Source organism: Mytilus trossulus, chromosome 9, assembly GCF_036588685.1.
Source record: "Mytilus trossulus isolate FHL-02 chromosome 9, PNRI_Mtr1.1.1.hap1, whole genome shotgun sequence".
NCBI classification, from domain to species: Eukaryota; Metazoa; Mollusca; class Bivalvia; order Mytilida; family Mytilidae; genus Mytilus; species Mytilus trossulus.
This window is the reverse complement of record NC_086381.1, coordinates 64,819,449-64,835,136: the sequence shown is the minus strand read 5'-3', so window position 1 is coordinate 64,835,136 and position 15,688 is coordinate 64,819,449. Positions and strand designations below refer to the sequence as shown.

At 30.2% G+C, this 15,688-nt stretch overlaps 1 protein-coding gene across 1 annotated transcript in view; it reads left to right on the top strand.

Moving 5' to 3' along the window:
- The window catches only part of LOC134684854 (dynamin-binding protein-like), a 41,751-nt gene extending 29,677 nt beyond the window's left edge, over positions 1-12,074 (top strand). Inside the window, exons 13-19 of the mRNA XM_063544165.1 lie at positions 79-207; positions 471-605; positions 1,249-1,434; positions 5,468-5,677; positions 6,593-6,791; positions 7,776-8,050; positions 8,538-12,074. Of these exons, the coding sequence (XP_063400235.1) occupies positions 79-207; positions 471-605; positions 1,249-1,434; positions 5,468-5,677; positions 6,593-6,791; positions 7,776-8,050; positions 8,538-8,717 (1,314 nt within the window). The 3' untranslated portion in view covers positions 8,718-12,074. The remainder of the gene's footprint in view (positions 1-78; positions 208-470; positions 606-1,248; positions 1,435-5,467; positions 5,678-6,592; positions 6,792-7,775; positions 8,051-8,537) is intronic.
- The last annotated feature ends 3,614 nt before the right edge of the window (positions 12,075-15,688 follow it).

Below are 15,688 nucleotides of genomic sequence, written 5' to 3'. Positions count from 1 at the left end.
ATACAATCACAAGAAGGTTTAAATTTTTTTTATTATTTATTAAATTTATTGAAAGATGTAAAAATAAATGCATTTCAGGAATCATATAGCAGTCATGAAGGGTTAGTGATAGACTTGGTAGATTTCTATGACGAGAAACCCTGTCCTGATGTCACAAAATACCAGAGGCTCTTCAAAATTATTCAGGATAAATACCTTCCAGAGTTTGTACGTACATTTTTCTAAATATTGATTTGACAAAAAAATCCTTAACCAGATTAGGTATAATGTAGCAAATGATATGAAACCTTTAAATAATTATTAATTGCTTTGGCATTTCAAAGGCAATGAAAGGCAGCTTTCCCTTGTCAGATTACAAAATTTTGACTTGTTTAAAAAAATTGTTTAAAAATCTTTTGTAAAAATAAATTGCAAAATACAGTTGTTTAACATATGTATTCTTTAATCTGTAACTTGATTTTTTTTTTCAGACTTGCACAGTAGCTGAAATTGTTGTTGTACCCCTCAGCAAACTAATGGTATTCTTTAATGGTCCAAATAAAGTGATACAAAAAAGATATGATAAACTTTTAGATTACGATTCTATGCAGAGGAAAGAGGAAAAGGTCTGTACATTTATAGATATCATTTGTAAAAGCAGTAGAAATGTCCAAATAACAGGAATTAAACAATTAAAGATTAAACTGTACAACCTTCGATAGTGAGCAAAACTTGTACAGTATAGTTATATGATGTACAATTCCTGCCTTGATACAATTTAAAAAACAATAAAAAAAAAAAAAAAGGATTATGGCAAAACAATAAACCAAAAAATAGGTATAACAGACAGCAACCAACAACAACCCCTTAATTAAGGGCCACTGTTCTTGGACAGGCACATATAGAATTTTGCTGGGTTCAATACGTTCCTGATCAATAAGCACTCAATCCTCCACCAAACCTTGGATAATGATGCAGCAGAACAACATAAGAGCAAACTAAAAATCAATTGACTCACCAGATCAGCTTATGCATGAAGCACAAAACTAAAGACAGAAAGTACAGATCTTAGAGTTCTGGCAGTTATTTGGCTTTGGATAAACTTTTGTATGCATTTATGTAGACATCAGACATGGGGTAATTGTAATCAGTAATCGTAATCAGCTGTAATTGATTACTACTAGACATCAAACATTTTCTTTGCCTTGAGAAAGCTCTTCTTGGAACTTTTTTGTAAACATTTGTTTCAATATTTATATTTTTGTGTAGGGATCTGAGAAATCTCTGCAGGCAGCCAAGATTACCTATGAAGCTTTAAATGCACAGCTCCTGGATGAACTGCCAAAGATGTACAGTCTGTCATTTAAACTGCTGAAGGATTGTATCAGTACATTTATCAGGGCTCAGAGACAATTTAATACCAGTATAATGGACAGTATGACAGAAATCATAGATGTAAGGTTCTGTAGATGAATTTCAAATACAGATTCAGAAATTATTGCGTGCATTTATTATTGCGATTTTGTCAATTTTAATTTTTTTAATTTTTATGATTTTGGGAAAAGTCATGCTTTATTCAGTTAAAATATTACAAAATGCGAGTTTACAACTCTGTCGCATTATTCGCAATAATATAAACATCACAATAATTTCTGAATTTACAGTAGATTAAGCTGGGAAAATTTGGAGCATCTGCATAACACATTAATTGTATAGACACATAACCTTTGTTGAAGATTTTGTTTTGGTTCTTTTATTTAGAATTAGGATAATAAAAGTTTGGTGATGACAGAAATGACAGAATAATCCTGCATATGATTAAAAGAAAAGTTGGTTATTCTATACTGTGAAAGTGACACAAAGACACATAAAAAAAGACATATTTCTGTTAATTTTCACAGATTTTAAAATTGATGTGCTGTTCAAAACAGCTTTAAATACTGTTATAGCATGTAAAGGTTATAGTTTTATTTCAGTCAATTTATACAAACAATACATAACCAAAATTCACAGTTCCAATTGGTTGATTGTGAGCACATGGCAATTCAACAATAGTTCTGATTGGGTTAAAACAGTATTCAGATTGAATCAAAGTTAAAATATTATTCATTTATATTTATTCAATTTTCATTTTAGTATAAAGCAAAGGTAAAACCTAGAGCTAGACCTTCTGAGTTCCTATCTGTAGCACTCTCTACATTTTCATAATTCACTGTCATAAATACATATGTTTTTGATTTCATATCTTCGTTATGATTTCATCTGCAGCTACACTTTCTTCTTTTTATTCAGCAATTACCATTTTATTTTTGGAATTGCATATTTCATTTGAAACTAAATCACAAATTTTCACCCATAAAACCTTAAGGTGGTACCCAACACTTACCCTAAAATTAATTTGGCTCGTTTAATTTTCATAAAATTTTTACAAAGTATTTACTTTGACTAATTAACAAAGATATAAAAATTTCAAAAATTTTGAACCAACCTTTTTGTCAGAAAAAATGCACTGGTTATATAGCAATTTTACAAACACCAATTTTGATCATTGAGAAGCTTAATATTTCCTTTACAACACAACATAATTAAAACATTTAGCTGATTTTACAGAGTTATCTCCCTGTAGTGTTAGGTCCAACCTTAAATATAAATTTTAGGAGTTTCTCTGGTAAATTTTCAAGTCATTTGCTAATTATATGTATCTGAACCCTTTTTCCTGTTTGTCAAGACTTTAATTTTCTCTATTTGTTGAAAGACTTTCTTTGAAAATTTTGGCCACACTTTCTCGAATAAAGAATGACTTCATATCTAAATAGCAGCTTTCAGTTATGAGTTGCTTTTTCTGATGTCTTAGTTTCACATTTCCTGTTTTCTGATATATTGAATTGTTTGTTAGGGGTAAGACTAACATGATACACATCTTTTCTTTGCTGTTTCTAATTTTTTTTCATTGTGCATATATGTACCATGTACTTATGTATAAAGTACATTTACAGCACAAACACGACCCTTAACTTCAAATCAAACTTTTAAGAGAAACACAAAAATTAATCAGTTTTTCAAAATACAGGGCTATATTAATTTTATCACATCAGAAGTAATTTACAATTAATATAAAGTTTATTTAGTGTACATAAAATACCCAACATAGACTGCACATCCTAATGATTAATAAGACTTAAATACAGATTCTTGTTTGCCTGTGATAGCTATCATGGTTATAGTTAACAGTTTTGATTGGTCATTTGGCAAATATTACTGTTTTGATTGGTCAATTGGCAAATATAACTTCAATGTATATGTCGTGTACAAGTTGCGATTTTGTACAGGTTATAACATGTACAAAAATAGTGTACATGTTATAACTTGTATGATGCAAAAATACAAGTTATAACATGTACAAAAGTACCCCATACATGTTATAACCTGTACAAAATACTGCTTAAAAATGGTTTTAACTTGTACAAAATTTAAAATAAATCTTAAAGAAGTAAAATATACATTTAAATTCACCAATGCATAAAGAACAACAATAATGTGCCAGAACATGTCTTTTTCTGTTAAGGACAATGATCACAAAGTTTCAGAAATATATGTTTCATGAATAATGTTGGCAAAATGTGTTTTCATGTAATTGTATGTTTTATGCAGTCCATCATGGTTGAAATAAGTGTGAAATTATTTATTAAAAGCTTGCATTCCTCAATGCCAATTACATTAGATACTAGTTTCTAAATCCTTCCAACAAATTTTAAGAGCGATTCTTTATAATTTTGGGAAATACTCCCCCCTCTCATGTTTATAACATGCAAAGACTAAAACAATGTTGTATATGCTTACTCTGTAAAAGCAAGAGAGAGCTGAAATAGTTTTCATTGCACCAGGCTTCATTATCAATATCTTTGGATCTATTCTTCAACATTGTTGGCCTTCAGCATGACTTATGTAAATTTATAACTCACTTTTTGTTTATAAAGTATAATATCATTGCTTTGAAAGCATTTATTTGTAGTCACTTTAAAAGTCAATAAAACCGCATATTTACCTCATCAACAGACAGTAATTCTATATCATTCTTAAAGATTACTTTGTACTTTTGAGATCAACACTGACTGATTCAATATTCATAGGGAGAATAATTTAACGGCTGATTTAAGTAGTGGTAACAGGAAAGACATGAACCTTCTGTACGCAGATTCGATTTAGTTTGTAGATAATATGTTACATACAATGATATAGAAGCTACGATTTTTCGTTAAAGTAATATTTAACGTTCTTAAAACGTACCTTTTGCAGATATCAAGCCGATCAGAAAATCGCAAAAAAATCATTTGAATTGTGATTTTCTGACACTGTACGCAGACAAATACCCCCAAAATGGGTCTTAAATGCAGTTTAATCTTATCAAAATAGATGTAAGGTGTGTTTATTATTAATGTTCTGAATCACAAATCGACAAGCTTTCATTTAAAACATTACAACTGAAATTTCCATTAGAAATAAAAAAAGTTAGCATGGGTGTACTGAAAATTGGACATATTTTGAAAACGACCCATATATCTAAGGACATGTCTTATGATCCTCTTATGCCTATCTATGGACTTATCTTTATTTGATGAATTATAATTGTGAGTGTCCACTTTGAAGGCAATTAAAATATTGTCATTCTAGTTGACACTAAAAGACATAAGAGGATATCCAGGATAGATGTGTCTACAAATTAAATTGAAAATTGAAATTGGGTATGTGTCTAACGACCACAACCCGCAAATGTTGCAGACAACATCCAAAGACTACAAATAAATGCTTTCAAAGTAAATGATATATATTTAAAACATCAAAATGACATTCGCCTCATGCAATGATATTATAGTTTAAAAACAAAAAGTGAGTTATAAATTTACATAAGTCATGCTGAAGGCCAACAATGTTGAAGAATAGATCCAAAGATATTGATATAAAGATAGATTAGCCTATTTATTGTTGTTCTTTATGCATTGGTGAATTTAAATGTATATTTTACTTCTTTAAGATTTATTTTAAATTTTGTACAAGTTGAAACCATTTTTAAGCAATATTTTGTACATGTTATAACATGTATGGGGTACTTTTGTACATGTTATAACTTGTATTTTTGCATCATACAAGTTATAACATGTACAATATTTTTGTACATGTTATAACCTGTACAAAATTGCAACTTATACACGACATATATATTCTTGGCAAAAACAAGTTGATAATTTTACAGTAGAAATATAGGTTTTACAAGCTTAAGGTTTACTGAGATAAAATAATGTGAGAAATTGGAGTCCAACCAGGAAATATATTAAGTCTCAAGTAATTGTTAAAAGGTAAATCAGTTTGACCTTACAATATGCTAGCTACATACTCTTCAAAGAATCGTTGCAAGGGATCTTTAACGTGATGAGGGCTTTTGTATGTAAAATAAGATAATTAGTTAATTTGTACAATTTCTTCTTTTTAGATGCCGCTGCTATTACAAACAGAAGGTACTGTTGTTGACAGCTTTAACATCCACCATGTGGCCATGATAGACAAAATGTCTTTACTACGCATAATACCAAAAGGCTTTAATCCTAAGATGGAAACATTAGGGAAACCAGTGGTAGGAAAAGCGACAGACAAGAAATCCAAACGGATGTCAATGGACACTTCTTCTCTACTGCCTTCACCTGTAAGCTTGCTAGTAATCCCCAGTGTCTAAAATTGAGTACTGTGGTTTCATTTTAGTTGTATACCAATTTTCATGGATTTCATGAGTACAGGCCTAGGTGATCCATTGATTCTAATGGTCAACGAATAACATGTTTTCAATAGGCTTTGTATGCAGAGATTGGCAGATGCAAGTTTCCAGTAATCCACAAAAATTGAAACCCACAAAAATAATTGAATCCACAGTATTATCTTTATGTCATCAAATTTAATTGGCTCATGTTCAGCATTTTCAGAGAACAATGCAGCTCTTAGTTGTTCAATTTTGATTTTTTTCTAGTATTTTCTAAATACCATTGAATCCTTCACTCAATATCTATGTTATAATGATTAAGTTGCAAGATAAGCCATCTTAATTTTTTTTAAGAAAGACCTAGTGGCTTCAGGACAAAAAAAGATGGCTAATAACATGTACTGTGGATTTGTTATTATTTGTTGCATACCAATTTTCGTGGATTTCGTTGTTACCCATGAACCACAAATTCTACTGTCCAATGAGTAACACATTTTCTATAGGAATGTATGCAGATTTTGGAAAAAAACAGGAAATAAAATATCCACAAAAATGCAAGTTTTCATCAATCCATGAAAATTGGTACCCATGAAAATAAATTAATTCACAGTGTACACATTGCTTGATTAGAAGTAACAGAAGTGAAAAAAACCAACATTTTATTAAAAATTACCAAATAAATTTATTTACATCAAAAGAATATGTCTGTTACCTAAAAAGAAAGTTCAAGTTCAACTAAGAGTATAAGCAAAGAAAGATAACTCCATTCAAATAATTTTAAAGTGTGCTATGTTGCAATTCAATGTTTTATTTAAATTTTATGTTCACAAGTATTTTGATTAAATATTCTGAATACTTTTCAAGGTTCCAAGTACTGCACAAAGTGATAGTCAACGAGTGTTTGTACAACAGAAGTACCCAGCAGACAAACTGTACCATGTGACTTCCACCTACACAGCCACTGACTTAATGGATCTTTCTGTAGCGGAGGGAGATTCTGTGGGCTTGATCATGGATAAAGATCCAATGGGAAATAAAGATCGATGGTTTATTGATAATGGTGGTCTGTATTTTCTATATATATATATGAATTACTGTGTACTGTTAATTCAGAATGGGGTTTTACAGAATAGAGAATAGTTAAACAAAATTTAGAAGGAGGCGGAAAAAAACCCAGATAAATAGGCCATATGATATTACTGCGTCCTTTAAATTCAGAAAAGTGTTTCAAGAATAGAAAACCATAAAACAATACAGAATAAAAGGGTAAAAAAAAAGATAAATAGTCCAAAAAATAGAGGTTATAGAATAGAGATCTATCAATAAAGATTAGAGAAAAATGGTTGAATTAAGAAATACAGAATGAAGGACCTCCCATTCTCTTGAATACTTGGAAGTGAAAAGTTGAATGTTTGAGTGCTCACATCTACCATTTTAATCTTTATCAGGGAAATGTTAAAGGTACAGTAAACAACAGGAACCAACTCAGAAAGGTTAAGATATGCCTTTTATTTGGTGTAATGAATATAGTCCCTAGTGTAAACAGTGTATTACTTGCATGTTTTGATTGATAAACTTTCCCAATCTATTTCTTGATATTAAATGCATGAAATATTAAGTAGGGGGATGTAATTACATGTTAAAAATATTTGGGTGCTGAATTTTTATGTTAAGTAGTGATTTGGTCTAGTTCAAAAAGGTCAAATTTTATGATGTCTGTAGTTGTCAAACTGAATTTTACACCCCCTTAACACAGAATTGTCAATATTTTGAGATAAAGCAGGTAGAAGTTTCTATAATTTTGATATAATTTGTCTCACTGGTAGTACACTACACTGTAAAAATCTTTTTGAGAAAGAGCAGGTGCAATTTTTTTAATTTGAATTTATTGTCTAAAAGAAATGCACTATGAAATAATTGTGTTCTCGGGCCAATAGATGATGATTATGATAGACATTGTGAAACATACATATATCACCTTGTTCCTTTGATTACAAAATTCATATTATTTTATTATTGAGCTATTTTATTTTATTTTTATTTTCAGCTGCAAAAGGTTTTGTTCCTAAAACATTATTAAAACTTCATAGCCAGGCAACCACATCTTCATCTCAGAGCTTATACCCATCCATGGATCAGACTCCTGTGTTGGCAGCAGATGAAACAAGCAATGTGATTGATCAGAAATCTGAATTGTCTTCTCCACATGTTTCTGTATCAGACTATTCCATTGAACAAAATTTATCCAATCAAAATGAAGAGGATGATGAGTTAGATTTTGCTTTAGATGAAGATATGAGTCCAAATATATCATCAGAAGAGGTATTGAAAGTGTAGCTTTATAACTTTGGGTTTTGTAAGGTCTATTATGATTTTAAATGATAAAATGGTTTCTTAACCAATATTAGAGTCAAGCCAAAAAAAAAAGATAGATGGACGGTTGTTTAACTTCCAATGGCAAACCAATGCGTTTTAATGATGACTGGACCAACAAGGCATTAACAACACACAATATATTACAATCACATTAACATATAAATATTTGAAGTTTGAAACCAAACTTGAGGTCATTGAATCAATTAAAACTATTACACATCTTCTTTCCTTCTTGTCTGTGTATGCAACTTAAAAGCAAACAAAAAGTTGACAAAAAAACCCAAGTAAAAACAGAATTTACCTATTCATATTAAAAAAAATAGTCACATATTACACCTCTTAAAAATTGAAGTTAAAATGAATAAAGAATGGAGAAAAAGACTGCATTGATAATTTAAAGAACTTGCTGTTTAGAACTGGTTTCCATTTTCAGTTTTACTATGCAGCATTCCCGTTTGAAGCTAGAAATGGCAATGAAATATCTATGTTTGAAGGCCAGGTGGTTACAGTATTGATTAAACATGACCAAGAAAATAATATTGAATGGTGGTATGTGGATGCTGATGGAGTCAAAGGTTATGCACCTGCCAATTATCTTCAGCCAATGAAATGAAAGAATAAATCACATTTTGTATAGCAGAATGTAATCTCTACCCAATGAAATGATAGCAGATTTCAGATTTAGCCAATGGAAAGACAGAAGATTGAAGACTTAGCCAAAGAATGCCAGAAAATTTAAAAATTTAGCCAATGAAATGCCAGAGAAAATAAGATTAAGCCAATGAACTTCAGTCGAAATGAGGCTAAGTAGCATCATCTCATTTGATGTCATTCAAATGTTGCAAATACTTTAAATTCATACAAACATAGCAAATAAGTAAATGTGATATCTATGTTGTTGTCACGTGTCAGAGAAAAGAGAGTGAAGTTGAAAAAAACATTTGTGTTCACTGTTAAAATAGTAAAAGTAATGTTTGTTATGTGTTTGTGTCTTCCAAATATATGTATTGATAAATGGCTGTGATTGTTTGAATTTTTATTGTATATGAAAAGGAATATAACTTTGACTAGCTTAAAAAACCAATACAGAACAACTAGTGCTTTAAAGTCATATAATACTTGCAAATTTTAATAGCAGCTTTCTTCTGTACATTTTTTGTGTGTATATTTTGAATTTGCATTTATAAATTTTTTTTGATACTGGTATAAACATTAATTAAGGAAAGGGCTTGTTTGTTAAGACATTGTTGTCTCATGCCGAATTTGAAAAAGTCCCAATTTTGTTGTTTATTGTAGCATATTTTGGCATATTGTTTTTATGCCTTTGCATTGAAAACATTTACAGGAAATTGAAAGTACTTATTCTAAACCCCAATAATGCAAATTGATAAAATCAGGACATATATGTATTCTGCTTAGCTGTCACACCATTAAAAAGAATCCTTTCTTGCCTTGTAATATTTTTTCGTTAATGATGCTGCTTTCATAAGCTTCCCATGACATTTTGCCTTTCAATGAGATTACTTATAAACTGTGATGTTCATGCAATTAGCAACTTATAAATACATCTCCCATTGTGCCATGCGTCACATAGGGCGTGAAGTGTAGTTTAGTAAGTTATTTTTCTATGTAGGGTTTTGTTTTGCATAATATTTGAAATGGATTTTTGTTCACTGGTATATGATGAGTCCAAATATAAGATTTAAATTATTTGTTTATCAACTAATACAAAAAATATGTATTATTTACGGATCGTTAAGGTTTATATGTATATATATTATATATATCAGACCTTCATAACTTGAATGTTAATGTATGTGCCCATTTTATACCCTTATCAATCATGTAATTTATTGTTTTACTCCAAGTCTAACTGATGTGAAAAAATGTATGATTGTGAAAGATCTTCATCAAAAGTTTTTTTCTTCTTTTTTTATGTAAATTGTTGTTAAAATTTGAAAATTGTGTGCGTATTATGATGGGGTTGATGGCAAAGCTTAAAAAGTCATGCCAGAACCTAATGGGTATTCAAGGCTGTAAAACACCCCATAGAAGTGGTACTTAGGCAACATTTCTGCCTTCTTGCATCACAATTGTTCTTGGCCATGTTGAACTTCCACCTGTTTAAAAGTCTTGACATAAGTTGCCTAACCTTGCCCAAATTCTTTAACATGTTTAACCAGGGATTAGTTTTGTACCTGCTATTTAGATTTTTTATCAGAGTGATTTTTTGTGGGTTTCCCCACACTTTAAAGTTTTATGTAGCTGGTTCTGCTTTTATTATTTGCAGCTGGGAGGTGACACACAAGTACATCTTCAATGAAAAGACATTTTTGTTGATTGCTTTTTTTTAACCAAAAATACCATATTAATGCAACTCCCACACATGTTAAACATAGAATATCTTTTGCAAGATAATGTAATTGTAGATTTAATACTTTCACAGTTTATTACATTAATCGAACATCAATGTAGTGCATCTATTTATCTATTTATATTAAAATTTGTATTTGTAGTATTTATCCCATGTACTTTGTTTTCAAGATTATCATTCCATTCCCTATTGTTTAATTATATTAACTGATATAAATTTGATTTTCTTATAAACATTCCAAAAAACATTTAAGTTTTACTGATTTTTGTTTCACCTTGACTGAGTCAAAAAGCTATATACATTAAGGTTTGCTGTTTCAGATTTAAACGGCATTGAATTCAAGAATGTATTAGTTTGGGATTAGGTCAGTTTATTTGAAATAAATAGTTATATCAATGATTAATGCACTTATATTAGCATCTAATTTTAATGGAGATTATTTGGCCCTGCGCTCAGCCATGGTCTATTGACTTTTAAACTTTTGCTTACTTTTTATGTATTAGTTTGTAATAAGGTTCAGTCAAAGAGAACATTTGTAGTAGGTCAATGATATTTGGTATGCAGAGATTTTATATCACCAGCCCAGTAGTCAGCACTTTTTGTGCTGACATGAATTATCATTGATATGGTTATATTTATAAATTAACTGTTTACAAAATTTTGAATTTTTCAAATACTAAGGCTTTTCTACCTCAGGCATAGATTACCTTAGCTGGATTTGGCAAAACTTTTAGGAATTACGGTCCTCAATGCTCTTCAACTTCGTACTTTATTTGGCCTTTTTAACTTTTTTTGGATTCGGGCGTCACTGATGAGTCTTTTGTAGACCAAACGCGCGTCTGGCGTATATAAAAAAATTAGTCCTGGTATCTATGATGAGTTTATGCATAAGCATTGACATACCTCATAGATAATTGAACCCTCAGTCAATGGTCTGATGACTTTGAATGCTCTGCATAGTTTACATGTTAAAGTTTGTATTAGAACAGGGTAAATTGGATAAGATCAGAATTTCAATGAATAAAAAAAGATGTCTGCTGTTGAAATAAATCATGTTTCTTATATTGATTCATATACCTAACTCTATTATTTTATCATTAAAGTTTAACATGGTGAGTTAATATACATAATAAGAGGAAAAGTGCAATATCCATGTTTCATGTAGCTTTGTTTAAGTATAGGTAATGTCTTTGTTTTTATTTGTTATATTATTGCACATAATTGAATATTTTTATGATTTGTATTTTGTGTTTTGAGCATTTACTATGTTTTTAAGAATACACCGTCATTAGAATAACACTGGAAAAGGCCATGAGTATAGGGTTTTTCATTTTCTTCTTCCGTAAATGTTTATCATTTTTTAAAGATCAGTTAAATATAACATCTTTTGGACCCAGTTGGATAATGTCTCACCTTCAATCATACCATATATTTATTTATATTGAAACCAATGTTAACTTGGTCCACCGAGGACTGTGATAAAATTGTGAAAATATCTCCTCTAGTTAATTTGATCTTAAATGAAAATCAGAGAAAAAACATGAAAATTAATCACATGGTAGGGTTTGTCCTAGAAATGAGGAAACAAAAACTCACTGAATAAAAATAAACACGTTTGCAGTCAAGTATTTTTTACTTTACACAGGTTTTACATAAATCTCCTGTGATTAAATTTACATGTACATTAACTGATATTCCTTGGAAAAGTAGTATTTAAAACCATTTTCTGGAAAATTAGCCTTCGATGTTTAATGTGCCAGAATTGTTCTTATTTATTCAGGATTATTTGATTTGTTAAACTAATGGTAGAAAAGATTGATTTATGTTATTTATTTTTGGAATTTCTATTTAAATGTCACATGACAAAATTTGTTTACAAGATTTGAATTTGGGAGAAGTAAAAATTATTCTAATAAAATCCCACATAAATAGCTTTAAATTTTCTTTTAAATTAGAAATCTGTAAAAATTTATCTCTGCTGAAATAACTACGTTACATTTATGAAGTAGACCATTAAAGAAACTGTAAAGGTGTTAGTCAACAAGATGAGTACAATCTCAAATTAAGGTTGTTCATAATGAAATATTTACCATCTCGACTAATTCAACATTATGATGATTATTGTGTAACTTCCTAACTTATAAACATAAATATATACCTCCCAAAACTTATTTATAAATGGCTATACTTATATCTAGATATATCACTATTTTTGTATTATTTATCTTATATCCACCTACAGTACTGAAGTTCAAGCTGTCTAAGTATACTACACATTTTCTGTTGAAAGGAAAGTTATCTCCTATTTTAAGTAAGTGATACATTCTTAAATTGATATGAAGCAGCTTTTAACATTATTGTTTTTAAAAAAGAAAAACAATATCTGGGCTTTATATAGTTTACAGTAGTACCAAATATTTTAAATATGTAACAGTGCTTTACATTTCCTTTATTTCTTCTTCAAATAATAAGTTGCAAAATCTATAGCAAAATAGATTAAGAATTAAAATTTTGGGGTGCTTATGTAAAATGTAAAAAATAGAGAAAATGACACAAAAAGTTCAAGAATATAGAAAGGATTGGCCCCTGAACTTAATGTGGTGAACATGCTGCCTAGAGACCATGGAGTTGGTTATGAATCAGAATAATGCATCCTTGTGTGCAGAGTGTAACTGTGTGACAAAAAACATACAACTGTGGTAGAGGCATTTTGTATAGAGGGCTGATTGCCCCCAAAAATAAGAACATAATTATGATTTTAAACAGAAAATTGTCCAATAAAGTGTTTGCATCGCTCCCTTTGGATGTATGTATTCAGTTGTGTGTATTTTCAACCTGCTTTAAAAATCCTGTATTCACCACTGTAATCTTGACATAGTTGATTCTGGGTAAAATAAATATAACATTACTGGTAATTTGTTAAACTCTTTCATCTGTTTGTAAAATTGGATGCTGTACTATTGCAAGAGGCCCTGAAAGAGTTCATGTAAATGTAGCAACAACAAGCTAGTTTCACTGCCTTTGTGAGTTTTATAACATGGTTAATAGGGTTGTCATATTTGTATAATTTACTCTAATAATGTATTATCAATATAATCATAGGAATTATAAATTTATTGCATTGAAAAATCTGAAATCCCACAAAGCAGGTCCTAAAAAATTTTGCAGTATTGTATAAAGTATTACAATTAATATATTACTTAAAGAGCTACATGTTTCTTATTTAAAACATTGCAATTGTCATCTGTTTAAATGTTATTTGTGTGCACAAAACATGTGATGTCATCAATTTATGCTGGTTTGTGATTTTCATGGTAATAGTTTATTCATATGATGTTAAATGTAAAGGCTTCATTTTATTTTACTTTTGAAATTTAGTAATCTCATATTTTTTAATTTTTAATTATTTTTTTAATATTAAGCTAGGTTTGCTGAAAGTGGTGTTTAAAATAAACTATCAGTCATTTAATTATTTTGTTTGGTTAAAAGGAAATAAATAAAACAATTTTTTTTTTAGCTTTTGTATTGGTCAGACCTGGAAAAATGTTTCAATCACATATGAAGAAGTCAGGTACATGTACTTCTAAATTTGAAAATCTTCCAGTAATTCCATTAACAATGGTAATTTTTTAATTTTTAAATGTTATTTTAAAATTAATTGTTGTCCATCACACCCTAGTTGTACTGAACTAAAAAAAAATATTAACCACAGCTGAAATAAAAAATTATTTAACCTGTTTTAAGTCAACCCCTCTTAAATTTGTTAACGGTTTTGATGAATTCTATACAGTTTTCACATGCACCTCTCCATACAGGTGAATGATTAACAAGTCAATTTTGAAGTAATATGATGGTACAGTGGCAGATCCAGCCATTTAAAAAAGGGGGGTTCCCAACCCAGGACAAAGGGGGGTTCCAACTATATGTCCCCATTCGAATGCATTGATTGTCCAAAAAAAGGGGGGGTTCCAACCCCTTGACCCCTCAACCCTAAACCCCCAGATCCGCCAATGTGGTATGAATTTCAAAATAATCAATGATATCCTAATTTTCGGAATTATCATAAATTAGCTTTTTTATAAATTTTGCATGTTTACTGTAGGTGGTATACCACACTAACACACGAATGTAGATGTTACTCCACACTTATTGTGTGTTTATTATTTCTGTTATTTAATAAGAATCATGTTATTATTGAAAACATCTTAAAATGCTCAAATTAAAGTATTTTACTTAAACATAGATAGCATTGTTATTTATTATGATTGCATATGTTACAGTATTTGCAGTGTACTTTTCTTGTTCATTTACTTTATCTGAACTGGTTGAAAAAGTCATGCGAGCTTTTCACATCCTTTGGTGTCTGCCATTATCTGAATAAAATTGAGAATGGAAATGGGGAATGTGTCAAAGAGACAACAACCCGACCATAGAAAAAAAACAACAGCAGAAGGTCACCAACAGGTCTTCAATGTAGCGAGAAATTCCCGCACCCGGAGGCGTCCTTCAGCTGGCCCCTAAACAAATATATACTAGTTCAGTGATAATGAACACCATACTAATTTCCAAATTGTACACAAGAAACTAAAATTAAAATAATACAAGACTAACAAAGGCCAGAGGCTCCTGACTTGGGACAGGCGCAAAAATACGGCGGAAGATTATATTGCAAACTACAATTCTGTTAAAATAGCATATTTTGGCAGAAACAGCATGCTTGTAATTCGAAAAAACTATCAAAATATTTCTTACATGTGAAGCACATTTCTAGATTAACCTTCAACAGGAACGCTCAATTACCTTTGAAAGTATGGGATGTATAGATACGTATCAAAGTTGGGAGCTACATGTATATGACCAAAACTTACCTGAAATAAAAACAAATATGACTAGATTTGCCATTGCAAGCAATAGCGGATGGCACCCTATCCCCATTGCTAGGAGAGCGGCAGACATTTTGAAAATTCCAAAGTCAAAGAGCACATCTACAGATGTCTATTAACATTCTTGTAACGTTTCATCAATTTTGAAGCATTTTTAAAAATTTTTAAATGGTAACGGGAACCATTTCCAAAGTTCCAAAGACAGGTGCCACTTAGGGACATGCAATGTTAAATATCCATTAAGTTGAAGAACGTATGATCTAATATTCTTGCAGGAAATGCAGCTTGCATGTGTTTTCCCATAGGGCCAATGTTAAACTTTCGCCC